At 40.1% G+C, this 27,223-nt stretch overlaps 1 protein-coding gene across 5 annotated transcripts in view; it reads right to left on the reverse strand.

Annotated features, from left to right (window-relative positions):
• Positions 1-16,504: 16,504 nt before the first annotated feature.
• senp6a (SUMO specific peptidase 6a) overlaps positions 16,505-27,223 on the reverse strand; it is a 172,527-nt gene continuing 161,808 nt past the window's right edge. For all 5 annotated transcript variants that reach the window (XM_060831646.1, XM_060831645.1, XM_060831644.1 and 2 more), the window contains 3 exons: positions 22,163-22,231; positions 21,923-22,073; positions 16,505-18,910 (listed from right to left, as the gene is read on the reverse strand). In XM_060831646.1, coding sequence (XP_060687629.1) covers positions 18,743-18,910; positions 21,923-22,073; positions 22,163-22,231 — 388 coding nt within the window. In that variant the 3' untranslated portion in view covers positions 16,505-18,742. The remainder of the gene's footprint in view (positions 18,911-21,922; positions 22,074-22,162; positions 22,232-27,223) is intronic.

The following is a 27,223-nucleotide window of genomic DNA, read 5'->3' on the forward strand; positions in this document are numbered from 1 at the left end:
AGTGAGCATAACCTTCTATTAAAAACATTGAAAATAATAAGGCAAATTGTGAAATTGTCCAGATTCAACAAGATGCACAGCTTAACATGTTCTGCAAGCCATTCACCTAGCAGAGACAATAAATCTGTAAAGCAAGTGAGTTGCTCAAATAAAATGAATTTTGCAAGTGCAAATCTCCAACCGCTGTGGGGAGTTGAGAAGAAAGGATGAGCTGAAGGCACCTGGGTTATACCTGTTGGTAAAAAAATAAATTGTTGTTCAAAGATGTGAACAAAGGAAATTGAGTCATTATCATTAAGGAGATGAGCAAAGAGACAGTAAGGCATTATTGTGCAAGCCACCAACGAATTCAGTTTAGTCTGAGGGAGACAAGAGAACTGATTACCACACAAATACAAGCAATGAAATGTCAGAGCACAACAGCCAGTGCGGTATTTGTAATTAAGCAAAATTGAGAGCAGCTAACAGCACATGACATCCCAAACAAAGCGAAAGGTGAATCTGAGAGTTGATCTCTTCACGCTTGCAGGATATGACTATCTTGTCACCATCAACTACTGGGACTCAAATCACTTGATATCAATAACTATCAATAAGATTAGGCAATATTTGACTGCACACTTCAGCTGCTAAGGCCTTCCAGGCATTGTCTTCCAGGACAATGTCCCTCAGTTCATAGGTGGAGAATTCAGACCCTTGGTTTCTTCAGTATCAGACATCTTCTCCACACTATCCCCAGTCAAATGGAAAGGCTGAAACAGCAATGAACATTGCGAAAGGGATCATAAGAAATTGATTAAATCCAGCACAGACTGGTATCAGGGCATCTTTGTGTGGAGCAGTACAGCTTCTGAAGACATAGAGAGTAGCTCAGTACATCAGAAAGCACCCAAACTACTCTTCCAATAGTGAAAGCATTCTGAAGCCAGCAGTGGTGAAAGGCATTTTGTGTGACAAAAGTCAAGGTAAATTCACAGAATAGTAAATTTCACTTTGATAAAACTGCCGAGTCATTGCTAGAGCTGAACATTGGTGAATCAGGTGAAATTGTTCAATCAATGCTGGAAGCAAGAATTAGTCCATGTCAGTAACTGGGGAACTATGATGAGCAGTTGTCATCTTATATGTAGGTAGTGAATAACCAGATATATCACACAACTGCAGACATCTACACGTAGCCAAAAAAGCTGTGCCTTCGCTGCAGGCAGCTGATGAAAAAGACATGTCTTCACTAACTGCACAGAATACAAAACAATGAGCAGTCTCAGTGGTTCACCATTCCCCAGCAACGGAAATGGATCAGCAACAACAACTACCATGGGAATGTGACTCCCCAGAGAAGCAACATCACTCTATGAATGAATAGATACCAGATGAGCAGTCAACAACAACATACAAAAGTGCCATTAGATGACCTGCATGGTTTAAAGACTATGTATGTAATACATGTGCAGAGACAAATGAAAGTGGAACACAATGGGATAAAGGTTGTAATATGTTTTATTTGAGAGACTGGATTCTAAAGTGGAAATGCAATGTACATAAAAGTAAAACTCCCACAATCTTGCCAGACCATAGCGCTATTTTTTTCTTTAGGGAGAGATAACTAGTGGCTGTTTAACCTCAGGGTCAACACACCTCAGGTGAGGGGAGAAGGAGATTTCTTCATGGTAACCTCAGCTGGTACAGGAATTGAACCCACACTGTTGGCATCACAAACTCGCTGTCCAGCTGACTGCGCCACCAAACAACCTGCAGATCTCTAAATTAAAATTATACTTTAATGTGTTCAGAAGAGGGAGACTTTTTTTAGACTTATTCTATGAGTGGTGACAGGTGTTGGAGCTTTGTTTTGTTTACATAATTTGAATGAGGTCTTTAAAACCTTGAGGTGAACTATTCAGTGCATTACAAAAAAAGAATAGAAGAAAGAAAAATCGTTGTGCCTAAAGTCAGAGTCTAGTCGCACAAGAAATCAGAATAATCCAGAAGAGGTTAAGCAGTGTGTATGTTCATTTAAGGAGAAAAGGTCTTAAACTGTAGAACTTCTGTTATTTTTGCAGTGTCCAAAATAATAAGGGCAGAAGAGGTATCTGTTGTGGTTCTGTTCGCCGAGCTGGGAGTTTTTCTTGCAAACGTTTCATCCCCTTTCTAGATGACATCTTCACTGCTTGGGAGCCTCCTGTGAAGCACTTCTGTGCTGATTCCTCCGGCATTTATACTGGTTTGAATCTGCTGCTTCCGGTTGTCAGTTGCTGTCCGTTGCAGTGGCCGGTATATAGGGTCTAGGTCGATGTGTCTGTTGATAGAATTCATGGATATCTCTTGATTTCTTGAGTTGCTTAGAGGAAACTCTAGAAGCAGAAAGCTGTGGAGGTGTCTGAGAAGAAAGATATCCTACAAGGCTGTTGAAGACATAGGTTTAACGATATGTCAATTGAGTTAGCCGTTTGTTTAAGGGTGTTAGGAAAAGTCATTAACTAAATAAAATAGCATCAAGTGAATGCAGAAATTTGCTGAGAGGGAATTGATTAAAGTCTTGCCAGTTGAATAATGACCTTTAACATGGAGACAGGGTTAACCGGGGTTCACTGAGATTTGAGTGTCTGGAAGATTATTGTTGGGGTTTGAAGACTGAATCTTTCTTTCTGATACTTGTGATAATGCTATTTCAAATAGTTATTACATAATGTAATGTCGTTTGTATTCTAATGTCTAATAATCTTTTATGTTCTTTTGTTAAAAATACATCGGGAGGGGGATTCAAGATGGCAACAACTCAGTAAGTCTGCGTTTTCTGAGCTGTGTCCAGAACCCAGACAAAGTGGATCAACTACCGTCTCTTCGCCTCTTAAAGTGTTAAAAATATTTTATTCCTGGCTACTAGAATTACTTTGCACCAGACATGAGCAGTTTGATGCATTTTAACATAGAGTCATAGAGATGTACAGCACGGAACCAGACCCTTCGGTCCAACCCGTCCGAGCCGACCAGATATCCCAACCCAATCTTGTCCCACCTGCCAGTACCTGGCCCATATATCCTGCAAACCCTTCCTATTCATATACCCATCCAAATGCCTCTTAAATGTTGCAATTGTACTAGCCTCCACCACTTCCTCTGGCAGCTCATTCCATACCCGTACCATCCTCTGTGTGAGAAAGTTGCCCCTTAGGTCTCTTTTATATCTTTCCCTTCTCACCTTAAACTTATGCCGTCTAGTTGTAGCTGGATTCTGTGTAATCCAAGATGGAGGACGGGAAAAATTTCTGGCTGTAACAGCTGCTCCTTTTTTGAGGTATTTTCAGTGCTGGAGGTGATTTCCTCGAATTCCAGGAGCAGCAATTACTGTTTCATATGCTGTTGCATTGTTTTGGAACTTTGGAAAAAAAAGTCAAAACAACAACATGAATAAAGGAAAAGGAGCACAGAGCTCACAACGGGTAGGGACCCCCTCTGGCAGTAACAAATGCACCCGTGGCTACAGCATCAGCCTCTGCAGCCGCCCCGGGGGAACTTACCTGCAGAGAAGAGCTTGGTCTCGGAGTTCATATAACTCCGGGAGAGGATCGACACATCGATGGAGGAGACGTGGGAATCGATGTTGGTAATGCTGCTGAGGCATGACCTGGAGACCCAGAGTCTCGGGCAGCGTGTTGGATGGGCGGAGCAATGGGCCATGGCTTCCGAAACCGTGACCAAATCTTCTGTGAGCCAGGTTCAAGTCCTGGAATGACGAGTGCGGGCCTTGGAGGAGCAGGTCAATGACCTCGAAAATCGAGGTTGTTGGAAGAATATCCAGTTACTGGGACTTCCCGAGCAGGAGGAAGAAGGCCAGCTCTTCAGCTTTTTGGAGTAATGGCTCCCATAGTTTCTGAGGCTGGAGTCTGAGTTAGGCCGGGTGCGGGTCGAGCAGACCCACCAGGCCGCAGTGTGTAAGCCCTGATCGGTTCAGTGCCCCTGCCCAGTCTTAGTGCGACTCCAGCATTACAGAGACAAACAAATGATGCTAGAGCACTGGGGAAAGATCCCCACGCTATGGTGTACAAGAAATCAAGAATTATGCTTTTTCAGGACTTTTTCCTAGTCATGATTTGCAAGAGAAAGGCCTTTGATGAGGTAAAGGAGCATCTGAGGGACCTGAATATTCAGTACTCCATGAGATACCTGGCGATACTGCATTTCAGCCACGGATGCTTAACTTTGGTTCGCCGGAAAGGTAAAGGACTTCTTGGATGCTTTAAAATAGACTGATTGGCCTGAATTATATGGACAATTATTTTATTCTGCCCCGTTTTCCCCCCCTTTCTTTCTTCTTTTTGTTTTTGTGTGTAATTTGCTTGGTTTACCTGGTTGTTGAGGGGTGATTTTGGTTTTCCTTTCAATATATGTTGGGATTATAATTTCATATAATTTTTTAATGTTGTTGTTCTGCCAGGAGTGCCAAGGGTTGCAGTATGGAAGGGACGCGTTGGGTGCCCACTTTTAACTTGCTTGTCATATGATATTGGTATTTGTTTTTCTTACCTTGTGGTGTCTGGGGCGGGGCATAACTCCAGCTATAAGGACTCATGGTGGGATTATTGGGTGGTAGGGGTGCCCCCTGTGGACAAGGGGGAAAGTCTCTTTTTAGTTATGCTTTATGATGTTATTTTTTGGAAGTAGTTGTTTGTAGTTTTGATTTAGTAGTTTTAAAAGTTGTGTTTTTAAATCGGTGGTGATGGTCTTGGAGTGTTTCGGACGATCGTGGCTAGCCACTCGTTTAAATGGTGCACCTGGAATGTTAAAGGGAGTCACGCACCAATTAAAAGATAAAGATATTGTCAAGTCTTAGAAAAAAGAAGGCCAATGTAGCTTCATTACAGTAAACACACTTAACTGATAAGGAGCATTTGAAGTTGCAACAGGGAGGATTTGGCAAAGTGTTTTTCTCATCTTTTAATTCAAAAAGTAGAGGAGTGGCCATTCTCATCTGGAAGAATGTCCCGTTTCAAATGCTCGACCAAATAAAGGATGAGCTGAAAATGTGTTGCTGGAAAAGCGCAGCAGGTCAGGCAACATCCAAGGAACAGGAAATTCGACGTTTTGGGCTTATGCCCAAAACGTCGAATTTCCTGTTCCTTGGATGCTGCCTGACCTGCTGCGCTTTTCCAGCAATACATTTTCAGCTCTGATTTCCAGCATCTGCAGACCTCACTTTCTCCTCAAATAAAGGATGAATCTGGACAGTTCATAATACTTAAAGCTTTAATACATGGAGAGGAGTAGGATTCTGAACGTTTACTGTCCTCCGGCACATCCCTTTAAATTCATAACGGATGCGCTCTCCAGATTGATAGCCCTTGGGGCTTGTCATATAATTATAGGGGGAGATTTCAACTGCATTATTGACCCCAACGTGGACAGGATGCCTAGGGGTCCGCAATCGAGGCAACTGGTGGACCTGAGCAGGGAGTTGGGATTGGTGGATGTATGGAGATGTCCTCACCCTGAAGGTAGAGATTTTAACTTTCATTCTAACCCACTTAAGTGCCGTCCCAGAATTGACTTGCCTTTTTTGGCCTATCAACCTTTTTGAACTCGGTATTGTCCTTCAAAGTAGGGAATATAGCTGTTTCTGACCACACAGCAGTGTATCTGGAGGTTAAGGTCAGAAGTGGTGAGGTGGATTCCAGGCACTGGTGTATGGACCCTTCCTCCTGAAAGGTAGTAAGTTTATGGAATACTTTTTGCAGATTCTCAAAAGTTTTGGGGATATCAATTTGGGTACGGCCAGCAACCCACTGGTGATGCGGGAGACTGCCAAGGCCTATGCGCGCGGTTTGATTATCTCTTACTCTGCGACCTGGAAACGACAGAGGAGAGAACAGCAACGTCTGCTCGAGGCTTGCCTGAAGGCAGCTGAATTAGCATGTTTTAATAGGCCGTCCATAACTAAATTACAGCGGATTACAACCCTTAGGGCTACTTTGAATACTACACTTATCCAAACAGCAAAGAGGGAGACAGAGACTATTTGAGTAAATAAGTCAGGCACGTATTTAACGTACTTGGCCAGAAAGAAGAATCTATTATATCTATTACAGAGAGTGTTGGTACTTTGACTTGCGATGTCAAAAAGACCAATGCAGCATCTAGAAAGTTCTATTTTGAGCTGTATCACTCAGAGGGCTATGAGGATAGAACGAGGAAGATGGAGTCCTTTTTTAAGAATTTGGACCTTTCATGTGTAACCTCGGAGCAGGTGTCCTTTTTGAGTACCCCCTTGACAATTCAAGAAGTGCAGGAGGCGGTGAGGCTGCTCCAGAGTGGTAAAAAGCCCAGGCCAGATAGATTTCAAAGTGAGTTGTGGAAGCAGTTTATAGATAAACCTTGGATATGTACAATTATTCATTTAGTCAGGGTAGCCTCCCATTCTCTTTGAGAGAAGTAAATATTTGTCTCATTCTTAAGAAAGGGAAAGCTCCAGAAGATTGTACTTCATACAGGCCTATATCGTTTTTGAATGTGTATTTCAAAATCTTGTCAAAAATGCTGCCCTTAAGGCTGGAGACGGTATTGCCATTTATTGTAAAGGAGGACCAGACGGGGTTTTTTGAGGGTCTACCAATAATATTAGAAGAGTATTAAATATGGTTCAAGTATGCCAAAAAAACAATACCGGGCTTGGTCATTTCCCCAGTCGCAGAGAAAGCATTTGATCGAGTGGAATGGCCATACCTTTTTTTATGTCATGGAACGTTTTGGTCTTGGAGAGGTCTTTACCAAATGGGTGGCAGTGTTGTATAGTGACCTGAAAGCAGCGGTGCTCATTAATGGTATAAGATCAGATAGTTTTGGTGTTGGTAAAGGCTGCTGACAAGGGTGCATTCTTTCGCCATTATTATTTACACTGGTGATCGAGTTGCTGGCGGAAGCTATTCGGACGGATCCCAATAAAACGGCCCTGGAGAGAGGATCAGGCAAGCATAAAATTACACTTTATGCGGATGATGTCCTTCCCTTTTTAACTGGTCCAATGACATCTGTGCCCCACTTAATACAAATGGGTAATTTATTTGATTTCAGGGTACAAAATTAATTTTATGAAATCAGAGGCCATGCCTGTCTTGCTAGTATATCCAACTTTGGGGATGGAATCTGTTTCCCCTTTCGGTGGTGACAGGGAGGTTTTTTTGTACTTAGGCATGTTTATTACCAGGTTTTTGATCAATTATGTAAAGCCAATTACGTGCAGTTATTAGAGAAATTTATGCAGGACCTTTGGCGCTGGGAGGATCTTACAATATCTTGGTTGGGCAGAATAGAGCTGGTTAAGATGAATGTTCTTCCTCGCCTATTATAATCCCATGAGAATGCTCCCTTTGATGTTGCTAAGACAAGCACTGCACAGGCTTTACTGTGCAGTGGCTCGGATCTTTTATTTGGCATCATAGGTGACCTCTTATTAAGCTGGATAAATTGCAACTTTCACAAGAAAGGAGGGGTGTAGATTTTCCAGACTTTAGGAAGTACCAACTGAGTTCCTTGTTATCCTTTATGATTGGATCCTCTCATGATCCATGATCAATCTGGTTGGATATCGAGGCCTCTCAGGCAAAATGCTCCCTTACTAACCTGTTGTTTATGGACAAGATGAGAACTGTTACAAATCACTGTAAAAGTCCAATTTTCCTAAACACAGTCAAAGCTTGGAGGATGATGCAGCGGGGTGAGGGTAATTTACAAATAAACCTCCCCTTTCACTTCTAGAGTGGGAATGTTAGGATTTCAGCCAGGTTTGATGGACTCTGGTTTTAAGCTTTGGAAGTCCAGAGGAATCTCCTGTTTGGGAGACCTATTCGATGGGGAGTTCATGATGTCCTTCAAACAGCTAGGTCAGAAGTTTAGGCTACCTAGGAAGGATTTCTTTTGACATTTCCAAGTTAGAGACTTTGTACAAAAAAAGACTACATTGATGGTTAACCCTTACAAATTGGACATGAAGAGGACAGTACTCTGGTTAGCAGGCACCCCCTTGGTTAGCATTTTCTATCACTTACTAGATTGTAATGTGTCGAAGGACGTGGAATGATTATATAAAATCTGGACTCAAGAATTAGGGGTGGGAATCTCCTCAGAGATGTGGGAGGACATTTGGGAAAATGTTAGGAAGATCTTTATTCGCAAAAGGACTCAGACTATTCTATTGAATGTACTCCATAGGGCCCATCTGGTACCAGAACGGCTTGCGAAGTTTAAGACAGGAGCGTCCCCAGTGTGCCCCAAGTGTAAAGCAGAGGTTGATACTCTTACTCATTGTTTATGGACACGCCACAAGATCCGCAGGTATTGGAATGACATAGCGAGTGCTTTAGCAATGGTTTTGGGAACTGAGATTGGGTTGCATCCTGTGCCCCTCCTTTTGTGTTTTCCAAATCTTCTCTCCCTGAATGTACATGGGAAGAAAATGTTTACTATTCTTTCTTTCTGCACGAGGAAGAACATTTTAATGAGCTGGGTATCAGAAAATCCCCCTGAACTCTCGAGCTGGCATAGGATAGTTATAGAACACATTCCCCTGGACTTTCTTACGAGTATGGTGCACCAGAAAATGGAATTGTTCTATAGAACATGGCCGCCCTTTTTGAGTTATATTGATATAGATGCATTGGCTATATTATCCAGGGCCTTTGTCTAGCCGTGAGGACTGTGCCTGTCAGTTTGGGGACCCCTGGGATGAAAAATCCCGTATAAATATGGGTCTATTCACTATTGCTCCCAGTGTTGGGGAGCTGTGATGAGAGTGCGCTGAGTGTAGGAATTTAATTGAATGTAACTTAAGATACCTTGTTACAATTAGGTACAATTTTATTTTGTCTGTTTATTTGTTTTTCTTCTTTCTTATTGGTTATTTATTAAACTGTAGCTTTTAAAAAGTTTTTAAATTCTTTGTGTTTTGGTAGTTTGTGCAGTAGATTAGTAGTTTGTTTTTTTTCTTTTTGTTTTGTTGTTGCTATTATATTGTACAATGGTCATACTATTTTGTACTAGTTTTGTAATTTTGTAAAAACCTAAAATCCTTTGTCAATAAAAATATTTATTTTAAAAAATACATCGATAGCCTCCTGTAAATATGTCCAGTAACTGAGCAGCATAGTAAACTAAGGAAGAATAAAACATAAGACCTATCAAACCAGGTTTCAGTCTGGATGTGACTTGACTAGTATTACTATCAGCTGGGATCATAAAACACAGTTCTGTTAATGAATTATCATTTTGTTTGAGATCATCTATATTGGATAACTTGGGTAATTACCAATTAAAGTGCATTCAATTTTGTTGAAGTGGAGGAAGGGGAATGCTTGAGAAATGCAATTTTACATGGTATATTGGCTTGACATGCTGTGGTCATGTACCATCTACCACTCTTGTCAGGGTCTATCTAACTGCCATTAAAGGCATTATTTGAAACACATTTGTGTTCATTTACTATTTTATGATCTTGCTCATCACGGTTTGAATTTCCTTGATTAGTGATATTTGTATTCTGAGATACCATTCTTCTCCTGCTCCATCTAGACCTGCTACTTCTAAGAAATAAATGACTCGCTATTTTTTCTGCCAAGATGTACTATCTCTAATTTATCTTTTTGTGCTTCTTTTGCCAATTATTTTCCAATTTTGCAAGTTTATTAATGTTTACCTGAAAATTATTGTAAGCATCCTCAGTACTAAGTCCATGCCCCATTCATTTGCCAATTTGGTAACTTCTGCAAATTTAGGAATTGTGCTTTTGGTTTGATATTTCAAATCATCAATTTAAATTGAGAACAGCAGTAGTTCTAACACTTATGGAAGTCTATTTCACAGCTTCTACCATTATGTGTAGTATGCCTCTGCTCTCTTTTCCCTAGAATCTTTTAAAGTACAATCCATCTAGACCAAGGGATTTATCCTTTTCGATTAATTTATTTAATACACACCCTTTAACGAAAATTTTAAATACATTTACTTCATTGTTCATCTTATTGTTCAATTTCTGTCTCACATTAAGGAGCAAAAGGATTCCTGTTACAGGGAGGAGATTCAATTAGGTTATTGTCTTGTGTGGAATGTTGAGGTGGATATCCATCTCGCATTTTCCGAAGAACTCTCCTGATTAGTATGTTCTGGGTTCAATGAGAGAGAAGGCATTCCTGGATCTGGAGCTGGAAATGACGTGGGTCCAAGTGATCAAGTATCTCTGGGAGGTATTTGGTTAAGTGTTAAGTTCAACTTCCACCTGCTCCAGAGCAGCAGTATATCATCTCTGAATAGGTTGATGAGGAAAATGTCTTACAATTGAAAAGGAGGGAGGAAGGACTGGTAAGGCTCACTTATCATAGGGTAGGTAAGTCACCTAATCTGATGGTTTAAATTCCAGATTCTAAAGGAAGTTGGGGTGGATCTTCCCCAAAAAGATTGCCAACATCAATGATCTATAAAATGCCTTGGGATTTTCTTGAATCCTACTTGCCAAAGGACATTTCTCAATAGTTAGCACTGCCACCTCACAGCACCAGTGACCCGGGTTAGATTCCTGCCTCAGGCAACTATTTGTGTGGAGTTTGTACATTCTCCCCATGTCTGCATGGGTTTCCTCCCACAGTTCAAAGATGTGCAGGTCAGATGAATTGGCCATGCTAAATTGCCATAGTGTTAGGCGCATTAGTCTGGGGTAAATGCAGGATAGGGGAATGGGTCCGGGTGGGTTATTCTTCAGAGGGTTGGTGTGGACTTGTTGGGCCGAAGGGCCTGTTTCCATACTGTAGGGAATCTAATCTAATCTAATTTCGTGGCCCCTTTTAGCCCTCCTAATTCCTTGTTTAAGTTCTTTTCTGCTTTCTTGATATTCCTCAAGGGCCATGTCTAATTTCATTTTCCTAACCATTACAAATGTAATGATGTCTTTAATGATATTATCGGAAGGCTATTAATCTAGTTCTGGGGAGCCAGGTTTGAATCCAACCATGGCAAATGGTGGAATTTGAATTCGATTGAGAAAGAAATCTGAAAATAAGAATCCATCAATGACCATGAAAACATTGCAAATTTTGTCAAGCGAAACCCATCTAGATCACTAAAGTCCCCCAAGGAAGGAAATCTGCCATCTTCACCTGGTCTGACCTAAATGCAACTCTAGAGCAACAAGTTGGTTTGACTCTCAACTGCCCTATGAAATGGCCTCGCAAGTCACTGAGGTCAAGGGCAGCTAACGACAGGCAATAAAAAAATGTTGGCCCGGCCACAAAACCCACATCTCATGAATGAAATTTAAAAAAAAGTTACCTTTCTAATACCTTCCAAACTTTCAGTAACTTTTACCATCCAGGGTTCCTGAGTTTCGCCATCCTTACCTTGCACCCTCACAGGAACATACTGGTCCTGACCTCAGATTATCCGGCTATTATTTACCCCCAAGCAGCCATTTCTTTCTTTTAAATTAGAATGAGAATGTGGGTGCTGGAGCTCTGAAATGTAAGCAGTTTCTGGTAAAACCAACAACATCTGTGGACAGAAAACAGAGTTAATGTTTCGAGGCTGGTGACTCTTCATCAGAGCTGTAGGCATCTTGGAAAATGTGCTATTTACGCTGAATCTGAAGTTTGAGGAGTGGGGTTAGGGAGCCTGAAGGGGAGAGATAAGTGGATGGGTGGAGATGAAGCCCAGAAAAAGAGAGATGTGAAACGGATAGGTAAACAAGGAAATTAAGTGTAGCAGGCCCAGACAGAAGATAATAAGAGCTAAGAGTAAGACAGAATAGGTGAGTTATACTGAAAGGAACCCACATAACATGATAATTGGTCTAGGAGTGGACATGAATGGGTGACTGTGCTAAAAACAACCTCTCATAATGGGACCAAGGATGGTTTAAAAAAGGAAGATGGCCTAATATTACCAAATACTGTTCTAATTAGCCTTCTATCCCAATTTACATAGAACATAGAAAAATACAGCGCAGTACAGGCCCTTCGGCCCTCAATGTTGCGCCGACCGAATCCTACCTAACCTACACTAGCCCAATAACTTCCAAATGCCTATCCAATGCCCGCTTAAATGACCATAAAGAGGGAGAGTTCACCACTGCTACTGGCAGGGCATTCCATGAACTCACAACCCGCTGTGTAAAGAATCTACCCCTAACATCTGTCCTATACCTTCCACCCCTTAATTTAAAGCTGTGTCCCCTTGTAACAGCTGACTCCATTAGCGGTAAAAGGTTCTCAGTGTCTACCCTATCTAAACCCCTAATCATCTTGTACACCTCTTTCAAATCTCCCCTAAACCTTCTTTTCTCCAATGAGAACAGCCCCAAGTGCCTCAGCCTTTCCTCATACGATTTTCCTACCATACCAGGCAATTTAGCACTTGCACCCTAGGACCAGTTTTATCCTTATCCATAAGTATCTTAAAAACTACAGAATTATGATCACTGTTCCCAAAATGCTCCCACAATGAAACTTTGATCATCTGGCCGGGCTCATTCTCCAATACAAGGTCTAGAAGAATACAAGAAACCCTCATGGATGCACCTACAAATTCTGACCCATCTAAGCCGCTGGCACTAACTTCCCCAGTGAGTATTACCCACTACAACCCTATTGTTAAGTAAAACATAACTGCCAACATATCTGTTCTTCTATCTCCACTGGCTAGTGGAAGGCTGATAGTGAAAGCCCAACATAGTGTAGTGTACACACAGTAAAGCTCCATGCACATTTCTTATTCCTGAATTCAACCCAAACTGCCTCATGGGATGAGCCCTCCATGATATCCTCTCATTGTCATAGCTGCGATATTCTCCTTAATCAGTAATGCAACTCTTGAAAATACCTGAAACATCTAGACCCTGGAACATTGAGTTGCCAGTTTTGTTCTTCTCTGAACCAAGTTTCTATAATGGCTAAAACATCAAAGTTCCATGCACTAATCCAGGCTTTAAGCGCATCTGTCTTGCCTGTTACACTCTTTGCATTAAAATAGCACTTCAGATTGCTAATCCTGCTGTTCTTCCTATTAAACTTGCTTGACTCAACCTCTACATTCTCCTCAGTGACTCCATATGCTGACTAACTACTCTGGTAACCAAACCTTTCCCATCGCCATTAGTTTAAATCATCTTAAAGTTTCGGTGAACTCATCCTATTTGTACAAGTCCCTCCTGCCCTGGAAGAGATCCCAATGATCCAGTTACCTGAAGCCCTCCCTTCCACACCCACTGCCTCAGCAGCTCTTGTAGAGATGTTCTTCAGCTGAGGTAATTGATCTCCAAATAATTACAATCTTCCTTTGCTGGGTATGACTCCAGTTTTGCTATAGGTCCTTGATGACATTTTTTTGTCAAATGCTGTCTTGATGTCAACTGGTAAGTCTTAACTTCCCTTTGGACACCACTCTTGTGTTCACTTGGACTGAAGCTGTAATGAGGTCAGGAGTTCAGTGGCCCTGGCAGAACCCAAACTGAAAATCAGAGAGCAGATTATTGCTGAGTAAATGTTGCATGAAAGTAATGTTGATGACTCCTTCCAGATTGGTTTTGTCCTGCTTTTTTCCAGACAGGTGGCAGTGTGGTAGCTATATTGGAACTGCTTAGCTAGGGACATGGCTAGTTCTGGGACATAAATATTCAGTAGTATTAGGGCCCATCTTTGCCACTAAGTACCTTCAGCCATTTCTTGCTATCATCGGAATAAACACAATTGGAAAACTGACATTTGCAATGCTGGATCTTTAGGAAGAGACCAAAATAGATCAATTTACTCAGCATCCAGGCTAAACATGTATGCAACTGCTCTAGTCCATCTACACACGTGCTGGGTTCCCCATTGTTGAGCTTGGTAATATTTGTGGATCCATATCCTTGTCAGATGTTTTGTTGTTCACCACCATTCATGACTTAATATGGCAGGACTGCACAACTTTGCTCTGATCTTTTGGTTGAGGAATCGTTTGACTGCATCTCATGCTGCTTTCACCGTTTGGCACTTTTCTTTGTTGTAGCTTCACCAGATTAACATCTCAGTTTTAAGAAATGCCTAATGCTGCTCCTGTAGTCTGCACTGAATCAAGGTTAATTTCCTCATTTGGTGGTGATGGTAATGGTAGTTTGGAGGAAATGCCAGGCCATGAGATTACACATGGTGGTTGAATATAAACTTCTGTTGCAGCTGATGCCAACAGCAACTCACAGATGCCCAGTTTTTGGGATGCTAGAGCTGTTTGCAATTGATCACTTTTAACACTGTAGCTGTACCAAACAAAATAAGGAGAGTTAAGCTAAGTGTGAAGATGGGACTTCATTTCTGCAAGGATTATCAGATGGCCACTCCAACCATTAGGGTCATGAACATACTTAATTATGCTGATAGTCATGTCTGGAAAATTGTCTAAGATATAATAGCATTTTATTAACAGGTTGTTGCTTGACTAGTCTGTGGGACACCTCTCCTCAATTAGGCACATGAACAAGCTGTTAGTAAAGAAGACTATGCAGGGTTAACAAGACAACTGATGATGTTTTATTTGTGGGATATTGGTATCTTTCAGTAAAGAAACTTGCAAATTATGATCTATTAAACACCTACTTTAGTTTAAATAGAGAATACTGATGGAAACACACCCAAAGTGGTTTGGATAAATTATGAACTAGCATATATAGGAGACAAAGATTATGGTATTGAGTGCATTGGGTTGCATTAGAATAACCCAAGTGATATCTTAAACTAGTTTGATTACCAAAAGAGGGTCACAAGAGAATTTCCTAAGATTCTTTCCCTCGCAAAGATACTAATCTGCTCTTTTCACTTCTGGAAAGTGCCATGTAACTTTCTGGGAGAAGTTACAAAAGGAAACAATAGTGTGTGAAAAGTTTTTGGATGATTACACAGGTTGATAGCAACAGTTGAGAGAAATGGAGAATGCTTCCAGCTAAACAATAAATCTTGTTTTCATCATTCAAAGACCTTCCACAAAACAGAAATAAATTTTTTCATTGCAACCAGGAAGAGCAGGCTTGAAAAAGGAGTCTTATACATCCAGGAACAACCTGCAAAAAAGGAGATCAGGAATTATTTGGAATTTAACAATGTTAATTGTCCTTACTAGCACCTGTTATAGGTGCTATCCAGTAACCTCCTTGGGGCCATCGAGCCTAGTGAATGTAAATACTTGAATGACCTTCAGTTCTACTTGAAAGATTTTGCTCCTCCTCATTTGGAGTTGCCAACACTGATTAAAGCTTCTCTTAGAGGTTTCATCATAAGTCTTGTCTGTCACTCCAGTCAGAGCTGAAAAATGTGTTGCTGGAAAAGCGCAGCAGGTCAGGCAGCATCCAAGGAGCAGGAGAATCGACATTTCGGGCATAAGCCTCCTCCTTGGATGCTGCCTGACCTGCTGCGCTTTTCCAGCAATACATTTTTCAACTCTGATCTCCAGCATCTGGAGTCCTCACTTTCTCACTCCAGTCAGCCAACTAACATATCCATTCTTTTGACAGTGCCTTCCTAAACCAATTGGAAAGCAAAAAGATCCATTCATCAATTGGTGGATGGTAAGACTGTTAGCCAAACAGTATTTCACCCCTTTTTTTAATATCAGATAAAGAAAAATATTCAAGTAACAAAAACCTATTTTATTTTCATTTCCATATGCCTTATGCAACCCTGATGCAAAATCAGTGTTCAGAAGACTGATCTTCAACGCCTGGAGATTTTAGACTAATCGTGGAGGACTGACTCTCTGTATGGCAAGACAGAATGAATTCAGTCATATAACTATAGGGAATCTAATCTAATCTAATCAAATAAAAACAAAACACTTTTTATAAGTCCACACTCCTCTGAATTCACAAAATGAAAGCTGCATGCCAACACAGGATTCTAAACTTGAAGGCAATTGAGCATTTCTGATACAAAATGTCATTGTTTAATTATCCAGGTTTAGAAAACAATCTACACATGGTTACTAACTGGAATACTGCGCATTGATAGTCCACTTGATAAGTACTGCTCAACACAAACAATTCAAGTGTCCACCAGCAGAGTCAACTTTTCAGCTCTGGCTCCATTGCTCCTCAGGCTGAGAGTCGTGTGCCTACACAAGTTTGTTGTTTAGTTAAAAGGGCAAATACTACCAGAATTAAAGAAAAACCAGCAAGGAATCTAGAAGCAACAGAATATTTGGCTCAAATGCAATCATTTGTGTTCCATTCTTAAAACCAGATAATGGTGAGATTTTCAAAGACGTTTCAGTAATTATATACCTGCTGTACCTATGGCACAATTTCAAATTCTATCCCTGATTGGGTAAATCAGTGCCAAACTTAACTGGCAGAATAATTGGGAGTAATCATTCTACATCAGAAAAAGAAACTGGCATGTCTCAAAGATGTGCAATGGAAAAGGAAAGTTAGCAAGCAGTACTAAACTAAAAGCATGGACAGAAATGTTAGCTTATTGGAACAAAAAGAAGCCACTCACTGGACTATTAACAAACATTTTAATCCACAATAGGAAAAATATTATTTGCTCCCTTGTAGTTGGTCACCTAATTTTACTGAAGGGAAAACATATAAATACTACACAGGATGAAGTAATTATGTTGCAGCTTGCCTTAAGTGATTAATGTAATAAGATATAGAGTCCTCCAATTTCCTCCCTCCTCTCCCATAGGTGGCAAATCATGCTACAGTAAACAGGAACAGTTGACTCAAACTCTCTAATTAGCTACCCAGAGTGATCACCCTTTAAATTAGAGTTTGGACCATGACTGTCACCAGACTATTAAATGATGGGGCATGGCACATGACCTGACTCAAGGCACACTTCAAACAAATGTTGATGGGTAGAAATAAGGTGGACAACTCCCTACCTACAATTTATGACTGCAGACATCAAAAATTAGCAGATTAACATTTCCAAATGGAAACCAACCATGAGGTCACATCTTGCATATAGCATTCATTTGGTTACCATTGTAGAAATGACTTTTAAATTTTGTTCCAACTTTTTTTTAAGAAAGGAGGAAGTTCAAAAGGTAATTTACAAGATTAAACCAAAGGATTGCTAACATCAAAATATGTGAAGTAGCATCTGACAGGATTACCATCATGGTGCAAATAGTTCAATGCTTAAACTATTCCCTCACTTCTGTATCTCACTTGCAACCAATAGTGTATTTGAGAGGCATCTCTGGCTGTAGCAGCAGAAAAAAAAATGAAATATAATCAAAGCTTAGACATGTCCCATAAATTAATACACAGATTTCAGTTTAAAACCAGAGTTACAGAAAATCAGCACAAAATTGTTTTTATGGCAATTACAGATATACAGATGTACATAAATACGCTGAGGTATTGTTGTGAAGAAAAAATAAATCTGCAACATATTCAGTCAAGTTCCAAATATGATTAGATTAAATAAACCTCTGAAAACAGTTTTAATACAATGGAACAGTAAAAACTGACAATAGACAGTTTCTGAGGCAAGGGGAAATGAGTTATGGTTTTAAAGACAACTAGACTTAATTTCAGTGATAGTCTTAGTTCGATTACAATCAATTTCATGGAGCCTTTTACTTTGGGGTTTGTCAGTCTTTCATCACCCAACACTTAATAGGGTAAACAGAAAGTATCATCTGACTTGATTGCAAATAAATAACCATTACATGCCGAGATGTATAAATGTATACTAATTACCCAAAAGAATTTTTTGAAGGCACTTGCTTGCTTTATTTATGTATCGTATTCCTCATATAACAAATTTCTCTTCTCCAATTCCCTTCTGGAAAACACCTGGTTCCAGGTGAAATACAATCAAGTACCTATTTAAATAGGCTTCACTTACACAGGAGTCTCAATTCTAAAACCCAAAAACATCCTGGTTGATATTGTCCAGCAATTAGAAGAACACTATGTACAACCATGTTCAGTGTTCTCACAGATGGCTGCTGACATACAACATGCATTCCCATTTAAAAAACTGACTCAAATTTATTCATTGTGCCTGCAGTTCAGCAAAATTAGTTATCCAGTTTTCAAATTAGTTGATCGCAAGCTAGGAAACAAATTAGCCTTGGTATCCTCGGGTTAAAGTTGAGAAATAAGCTCAGATCCTTGTTCTTTAATAATCCATGTTAGAAGTATGCACAGACAGACATCTGCCAAGAGCAGGATTGGATTCTCCACAGGTGAGCAAAGCTGCCAATATAATATCAAGGGCTTAAAGGCAACTTTGACTATGTACTGAAGGACACCTTGGAACCATGTTCAAGCAAGGAGTGAATTCATTCATGCGAGCAGGGCGGTCAGGGAAAATGTATAGAGAAACTCGGCAAAAAAATAATAAATTTGCCCGGTCCATTTAATGCTACAATAACTTTTAATTATACTTGTAAGTAGCTATCAAACTACCTTTAACAAAAGTACATACCAAAATGCTTACTAACCCAAACAGTGAAACTGATCACAAATGCAGTAAATTCAGTTTATGAACATATGTACAGTTTGTTATATTTATAACAGCACATTAACATTCATTTGGGTGTCTGTAAAATGAAGACGTGTGCATCAAAATGTTCCACAAGATCAAACGCACACAAAAAAAATCATTCTTCTATGGAAGCCAACACTTGAACAAATCCAAGTCATTTCTGTGTTAGTGCAACAACATCCAGTATTTGAAAATGGCATCTTTCGTCAGAGTCTATGTTGACCAGGCATTGCTCATGAAGGTGCCTCTGTTGCTCTGAGTTCCTGACCTTTCTTTCCTTTGCTTTGTGTCTCACAGAGTTTGAGAATTACATTGCGGATTTCTTCTCGTTTCTTTTTAACTTGTTGCTGAGGAAACCATTCCATCAAATTCATAGGCAGTTCAAAACTCGGAATTGGATTCTGTGGAATGACATTGAGTTGATATTAACTCGACAGTGTAACATCCTGGAGGGGGAACAGTAAATATTTCTGCTGCACAGTGCTTTTATAGCTACTGTCTAGGCAACTTTGGCTCTGCCTCTCAAAAATGTAGAAAAAAGAAGCTGGAGCAGGCCATCCCAACATTCAGCATAATCATGATTAATCGCCCAACTCAGTACCTGTTCCTGCTTTCTCCCAGTACCCTTTAAGCATTGTAGCCCTAATGCCTTTTGAAAACATTCAATGATTTGGCCTCAATCACTTTCCATGGTAGAGAATTCCACAATCGTACCACTGTGAAGAAATTTCTCCTCATCTCAGGCCTAAATATCTTGAGAGTGTAACCCCTGCTCCTGGATTCCCCGGACATCTGGTACATGCTATCCTCAGTTACCCCATCAGTCAAGTTAGAATTTTTTTGGATTTCTACGAGATTCCCTACCTTCTTCAAAAATCCAGGTGAATATCGTCATAATTGATCCAGTCACTTTTCATACATCAGTTCTGTCGTCCCAGGAATCAGTCTGGTAAACCTTTGTTGTACTCCCTCCATAGTCAGAACAACCTTCTTCATGTAAGGAGGCCAATAATGCATATAAAACTCTAGGTGTGCTCTCATAAAGGCCCTATACAATTGCAGCAAGACAGCTCTGCTCCTGTACTCAAATCCTCTCACTACGAAGGCCAACAGCCTATTTGCCTTCTTCACCATTTGCATGCTTACTTTCAGCAACTGGTGTACAAGGACACCCAGGTCTTGTTACAACTTCCACTTACCCAATCTACTGCAATTCAGATAATCGTTCGCCTTCTTGTTTTTGCGACCAAAGTGGATTACCTCACATTTATCCAAATTAGACCTTATCTACCATTCATTTGGGCACTCACTCAACTTGGATATAATTGCATAGAGGTGACTGGTGGGTCAGATGACTGGTCAAGCCGAAAAAGGCAAAGGATGACAAAAGATTAGCCAAGCCAAATAAAGCTTGAGAAAAGGCTACCTAGAAATCTAAAACCAGACAGCAAGAGTTTCTACATATATCTAAGATGTAGAGAGTAAGTAAAGTAACTGCTGGTCCTCTAGAGGGTGAGTGGTGAATTAATAGTATATAAAGAAATGGTGACTGGGGTAAATAAATATCTTGCTTCTCTCTTCACTCTGAGGGACACAAAAAAAAACTCCAGTATTATTTGTAAATCAGGAAGTTGAAGAAAGAGAGAAACTTGGTGAAATTATGATCACAAGGCAAGTAGTACTGAACAAATTAATGGAGTTGTGGGTTGATGTGTCTTTAGGTCCCAACCGACCTCATTCTGGGGCTTTAATGGTTAGTGAGGTAGCAGATATGTTGGTATTAATTTTCCACAATTCATTAGATTCTGGAAAGGTTCTGTTAGACTAGAAATCTCAAAATATAACCTCTCTGTTCAAGAAAGGAGAGAAGGAGAAAAGAAGAAACTATTCACCAACTAGCATCTGCCATAGGTGTTAGAATAGATGATTAAGGACGTTATGACTAGTTACTTGGGAATACTCAAGATAATCGGCAAGAGTCATCATGGCTTGATGAAAGGGAAATCATATTTAATTAACTTACTTGAAGGAGTAACATGTGCTATAGACATACTGTACTTGAATTTCCAGAAGGTTTTTTGTCAAGGTTCCACATAAAAAGTTATTGTGCAAAGTAGCAGCTCATGGCATAGGATCTAACATATTACCATGGCTAGATGTTTGGCTATTTGGCAGAAATCGAACTGTGTGGAAATTAATCTTTTTCAGATTGGCAGGATGTCATGAGTGGGGCCCTGCAAGAGTCTATGCTGGGCCCTCAACTTTGGACAATTTTATTAATAACTTACATAAGGGGATTGAAGACATGGTAGCCAAATTTGCAAATAACACAAAGATACGCAGGAAAGTATGTTTCATTTATATAGAACACTGGTGAGATCACATGTTGAATAGACAACAGACAATACTATGTTTAGTCTGCATTTCCTTCTTTAAGGAAGGAAATAAATGTATTAGACTTGGTTCACACGGTGGCTTACTAGATTGATGTCAGGAACAAGGGGTTGCATTTTGACGAATGAATGAACAGGGTTGTTTTCACTGGAATTTTGAAGAGTGAGGCTTGATTTGATTTTAGTCATATGATCCTGAATAGTCTTAAAGTAATTGTGTAAAGGACAATCCATAACTCAAGGGGACTTCTAAAAATCAAAAGGTCCTCTTTTAGGGAAGTAACAATTTCAAGATTGGCAGAAAGAGAGCTAGAAGTGAGACAAGGAGAAACTTGTTTACTCACAACATTGTTAGGATTTGGATTGTACTGCTTGACAGAGTGGAGGAGATGGATTCCACACAGTTTCAAAAAAGACATGGAAATATATTTGAAGTGTAATGAATTTTGAGGGCTATGGAGATAGAACTGGAGAATGGGATGAGCTGGATAGCTCTTTCAGGAACTGGAATAGACATCGTGGGTCAAATAGAATTGTAGAATTTTGAAGGAGGCTATGACAGATGGTTTTCCATCAGAGAGAACTGTGAAATTTGAATATTTTTAAGGTGGAGGTCGATAAATTCTTGTTAGGCAAGGGAATCAAAGGTTATTGAAGATACATGGGAACGTAGACTTTGGAGCACAAAAGGTGCTCAGAACACATCAGCCATGACCTAATGGCTTGAAGGCCTGAATGGCATATTTCTGCTCCAAATTCATATGCCATGTCAGTTAGACCACATGCTAAGTCAGTATTCTCACATGAATAAGAAGAAGATCGCACACAATTGAATATTCATCACCCAAGCTGGTTGCTGGCACCTCACATTCCTATCAAAACAATAGAATAGAATAGAATTGAATCCCTACAGACGAAACGGTTTGTTCACAATGACCGATACATGTACATGCAAAAGCCTTTCTTCTTTTACAAAAGATTCCCCTCCTGTTCTAACCCACAATAAAAGTTGATACTTACCTCAAAGAAACTTTCGACGTACTGCAAGATGTATATACCGCAATCACTGAAGTTGTCTTGCTGAGGAACACGAGGGTTGGAGCCCTTTATCACATCTTTGGTGAACGCCTTTTTGCTTTCTTTTCTCATTTCCCACTCTACTTCAAGGTATCTGTTTCAAATACCAACAAAAGAAAGTTAAGTGGGAATAATCCTTATTAAAATTTTTGAAAAAACATCACTTTACAGAAATGCCCTTACTCTCGCAGGATCTTAACCACATTTGTACGACTTGGTCCACGTAAAGAATCCATGATGAGAATGCAAGGCCTGTTAAAAAAAAAATAAAATGTGAAAATCCATATATTGTTATGGTGTAAAGGGAGTTGAAAGAGTCTGGCAAAAACTTAATATCCTCTGATAAATATGCAAGAACTTCTAGAACATATTTGAATATATATATTTCCTGATTATGATGTGGTAGACATCACAGAGAAACGGTTGCAGGGGGTTCAGGACTGGCAGTTAAACAGTCAAGGATTTACAACTTATCGAAAAGACAGGGAGACGGACAGAGGGGACGGTGTTGCCTCGGTAGTTAAGAATGAAATTAAATCTGTGGCACTGAATGACATGGGGTCAGATGATATGGAGTCTGTGTGGATGGAGTTGAGGAAACACAAAGGCAAAAAAAAAACCAATAAAAGGTGTTATGTACAGACCTCCCAGCCATGGTCAGGACCAGATATGCAAGATGTACCAGGAAATAGATAGAGCATTCAGAAAGGCAAGGTCATGGTGACATGGGGGGACTTCAAAGTGCAGGTGGACTGCGTGAATAATCTTGCCAGTAGATTCAAAGAAAGGGGATGCTTACAGGATGGCTTTTTGGAACAGCTTGTGATGAAGCCCACAAGGGAGGAGGCTATTCTGGACTTGGTTCTATGTAATGAGCCAGACTTTGTAAACGATCTTAAGTGTTCCCTTACTTTAGGAGGCAGCGATCATAATATGGTAGAGTTCAGCCTGCAGTTTGAAAGAGAGAAGGCAAAATTGGATGTAATGGTGTTACAGTTAAATAAAAGGTAATTACAGGTGCATGCAAGAGGAACTGACGAAAATCAACTGGAAGCAGAGCCTAGTCAGGAATGGCAGAATCCCAAAGAAAAGAAAGATTACCCAGAGTTAGATTAGACTGCCATGGATGACAAAGAAAATTAGGAAATGTATCAAAGGAAAAGAGAGAGCCTATAAAGTGGCCAGGAGCACTGGAAAATCAGAAGATTGGGAAGACTACAAAAACAAACAGAGGATAAAGAAATAAGGAAGGAGAGGATCAAATCTGAAGGTAACCTAGCCAGTAATATTAGAAATTATAGTAAAGGTTTCTTTCAAGAAACAAACGAGAAGCAAAAGTAGAAATTGGGCCGCTCCAAGTTGATGCTAGAAGGTTAGTGCTGGGAGATAAGGAAATAGCAGAAGAACTTAATAAGTACTTTGTGTCTGTCTTCACAGTGGAAAACATGAGTAATATCCCAACAATTCAGGAGGGTCAGGGGGCAGAGATGAGTATAGCATCCATTACAAAAGACAAGTGCTAGAAAAACTAAAAGATAAATTGATAAATCGCCTGGCTCTGATGGGCTACATCCTAGAATTCTAAGAGAGGTCACTGAAGAAATAGCAGAGGCAGTGACTGTGATCTTTCAAAAATCACTGGAGTCAGGGAAAGTCCCAGATGATTGGAAAATCGCTGTTGTAACTCCCTTGTTCAAGAAAGGATCAAGACAAAAGATGGAAAATTATAGGCTGATTAGCCTAACCTCGCTTGCAGGTAAAATTCTAGAATCCACCGTCAAGGATGAAATTTCTAAATTCTTGGAAGTGCAAGGTCAGATTAGAACAAGTCAGCATGGGTTTAATAAGGTGAGGTTCCTTCTGACAAACCTGTTAGAATTCTTTGAAGAGGCAACAAGTAGCTTAGACCGGGAGGCTGCTGAGTAAGGTGAGGGCCCGTAGTGCTCGAGGTGAGCTACTGGTATGGATTGGGGATTGGCTGTCTGACAGAAGGCAGAGATTTGGGATAAAAGGTTCTTTTTCGGAATGGTAGCTGGTGACCAGTGGGGTCCTGCAGGGTTCAGTGTTGGGGCCGCAGCTACTCACTTTATTAATAACCTGGATGAAGGGACTGGGGCATTCTGGCAAAGTTCACCGATGATACAAAGGTAGGCAGGTAGTAATGAGGTGGTGGGGAGGCTGCAAAAAGATTTAGACAGTTTAGGAGAGTGGTCCAGGAAATGGCTGATGTAATTCAATGTGAGCAAATGTGAGGTCTTGCACTTTAGAAAAAAGAATACAGGTAGGGACTATTTTTCAAACAGTGAGAAAATTCATAAAGCCAAAGTGCAAAAGGGAGTGCTAGTCCAAGATTCTCTAAAGGTTTGATTGGCAGGTTGAGTCAGTGATTAAGAAAGCAAATTTAATGTTGTCATTTATCTCAAGAGGGTTAGAATGTAAAAGCAGGGATGTAATTTTATAACGCTCTAGTTAGGCCCCATTTAGAATGCAGCGTCCAATTTTGCACCCCACACTTCAGGAAGGATGTATTGGCACTGGAGCGTGTCCAGCAGAGATTCACATGGATGATCCTTGAAATAGTAGGCCTAACAAATGATGATCAGCTGAGGATCCTGGGCTTGTATTCTTTAGAGAGTTTAGAAGGTTGAAGGGAGATCTAATAAAAACTTACAGGATAATGCATGGCTGAGAAAAGTTGGATGCTGGAAAGTTGTTTCCATTAGGCAGGGAGACCAGGACACGTGGGCATGACTTAAAATTAGAGAGGGTCAAATTAGAACGGAAACGAGGAGACATTTCTCCAGCCAGAGTGTGGTGGGCCTGTGGAATTCATTGCCACATAGCGCAGTGGAGGCCGGGACGGTGAGTATCTTCAAGGCAGAGATTGATAAATTCTTGATCTCGCTAGGAGATAAGGGCTATGGGGAAAAGAGTGCGGGTAAGTGGAATTGAAATGTCCAACAGCCATAATTAAATGGCAGAGTGGACTCAATGGGCTGAATGGCCTTGCTTCCACTCCTATGTTTTATGGTCTTATATTTGCAATGTCACATTCTGGATTGTTTGAAGACTGGTTACACAACTTACAATTGTACGATCAAGGAACAAGAGTAGGCTACTTGGCCCTTTGAGCCTGCTCTGCCTTTCAATAAGATCATGGCTGACTCAATTTAAACCTCAACTCTACATTACTGCATATTCTCAATAAGATTTCAGTTCCTAGATAATCTGAAGTAGATCTACCTCTGCGTTAAAAGAAAACTAAAAAATTCCGCACCCACTACCTTTGAGGAAGAAAACTCCAAAGACACTCAATCCTCATTTGATAAAAATGTTTCCTTATCTCTGCCTTAAATGGACACTCATTTTTAAACTATAATCCCTAATTTTATATTGTCCCAGAAGAGGAACAATTGTTTCGACATCCATCTGGTCAAGTCCCCTCAGGATTTGTGTTTCAATTAAGTCACCTCTGACTCTTCAGAACTCCAGAGAATACAGGCCTAACCGATCTAGCCTTTTCTCATAAGGTAATCCAATCATTCCAACCTTCTCTGAACTGCTTCCAATGCATTAACATCCTTCCCCAAGTATGATGACCAGCATACTATACAATATTCCAGATGCTGGCTCATCAATGCCTTGATTAGTTGACATGATTTGGAGGTGCCAGTGTTGGACTGGGGTGTACAAAGTTAAAAATCACACAACACCAGGTTATAGTCCAACAGGTTTAATTGGAAGCACACTAGCTTTCAGAGCGACACTCCTTCATCAGGTGGTAGTGGAGGGCTCAATCCTAACACACACAATTTATAGCAAAAATTTACAGTTACATCACACTGTAAATTTTTACTATAAATTCTGTGTTAGGATTGAGCCCTCCACAACCACCTGATGGAGTGTTGCTCCGAAAGCCAGTGCGCTTCCAATTAAACCTGTTGGACTATAACCTGGTGTTGTGTGATTTTTAACTTTGATTAGTTGAAGTATAATCTCCCAACTCTAGCATTCAATTACCCTTGCAATAGAACATAACATTCTATTAGCTTTCCTGATTACTTGCTGTACCTGCAAATTAGCATTTTACAATTCATGTGCTAGGTCACCCAGATCACACTGCAACTCTGAGCTCTGTGACATCTCACCAATTTAGATAATACATCAAATGAACAATTTTAAACTTTCCCACATTGCACTCCAGTTGCCATTTTTTTCCCACTCCCAGCTTATCTATATCCACTTGTATACTTCTTACATCCACTCCATAACTCAGTTTCCTACCTATCTTTTCTTCAATTAGCAAATCTAGCTACTATACCACCAGTCCCTTCATCCAATTATCGCAAGTTATGAATTAAGACACCATCATCCACCACTGTGGCACATCACCTATTACATCGTGCCAACACGAAAAAGATCCAGTTATTCTTACTCTCTGCTTCCTGTTGGCTAGCCAATCTTCTACTCATGCTCATACATTACCATCTACACCAATACCTTTTATTTCCTGCATTAATCTTTGAAATGGCACCTGATCAAATGCTTTCAGGAAATCTAAGTAAAATACAAAGAAAAAGAATCTTCCGCAAATCTAAATTTAAAAAAAGATATGAGGGCATTTTTGTTTTAAACATGGTTTGCGTGTGGAATGAACTTCCAGAAGTGGTGGGGAATGTGGGCACAGTTACAACATTTAAAAGACATTTGGATAAGTAATTGGATATGAAATGTTTGGAGGGAATGGACCAAGTGCAGGCAAGTGGGAGTGGTTTACTTTGTGATTATGGTCAAAAAGGACCGGTTGGACTGAAGGGTCTATTTCTGTGCTGTATCATATCATAAGAAGTTTTGGAAAATTACCAATGCATTAACTCACTCACCACTTATTCTTTTAAGGCCCTAGGATGAAATCCATCAGAATGTGGGGAGTTGTCAACTCATAGTTCCAACAATTTATTCAGTACTACTTCCCTGGCAATTGTAATTTTCTTAAGAACCCCTGCCTTCCCCTCAAACCCCAGTTTCAATTCCTGATTTACAGCTGTTTCTGAGATGTTACTTGTATCCTTTACTGAAGACAGCCACAATATTTCTGTTGAATTTACATGCCATTAATTTATCCTCTATTATTAATTCCCTAGATTCATTTCCAAAAGGATTTATTAACACGTTTTTAAAAAAGTCCAAAAAAAACTTTTCCTATTTGTTTTTGTATTTTTGGCTAACTTTCTCTCACCTTTA

The sequence above is a fragment of the Hemiscyllium ocellatum genome, chromosome 10 (assembly GCF_020745735.1).
Source record: "Hemiscyllium ocellatum isolate sHemOce1 chromosome 10, sHemOce1.pat.X.cur, whole genome shotgun sequence".
NCBI lineage: Eukaryota > Metazoa > Chordata > Chondrichthyes > Orectolobiformes > Hemiscylliidae > Hemiscyllium > Hemiscyllium ocellatum.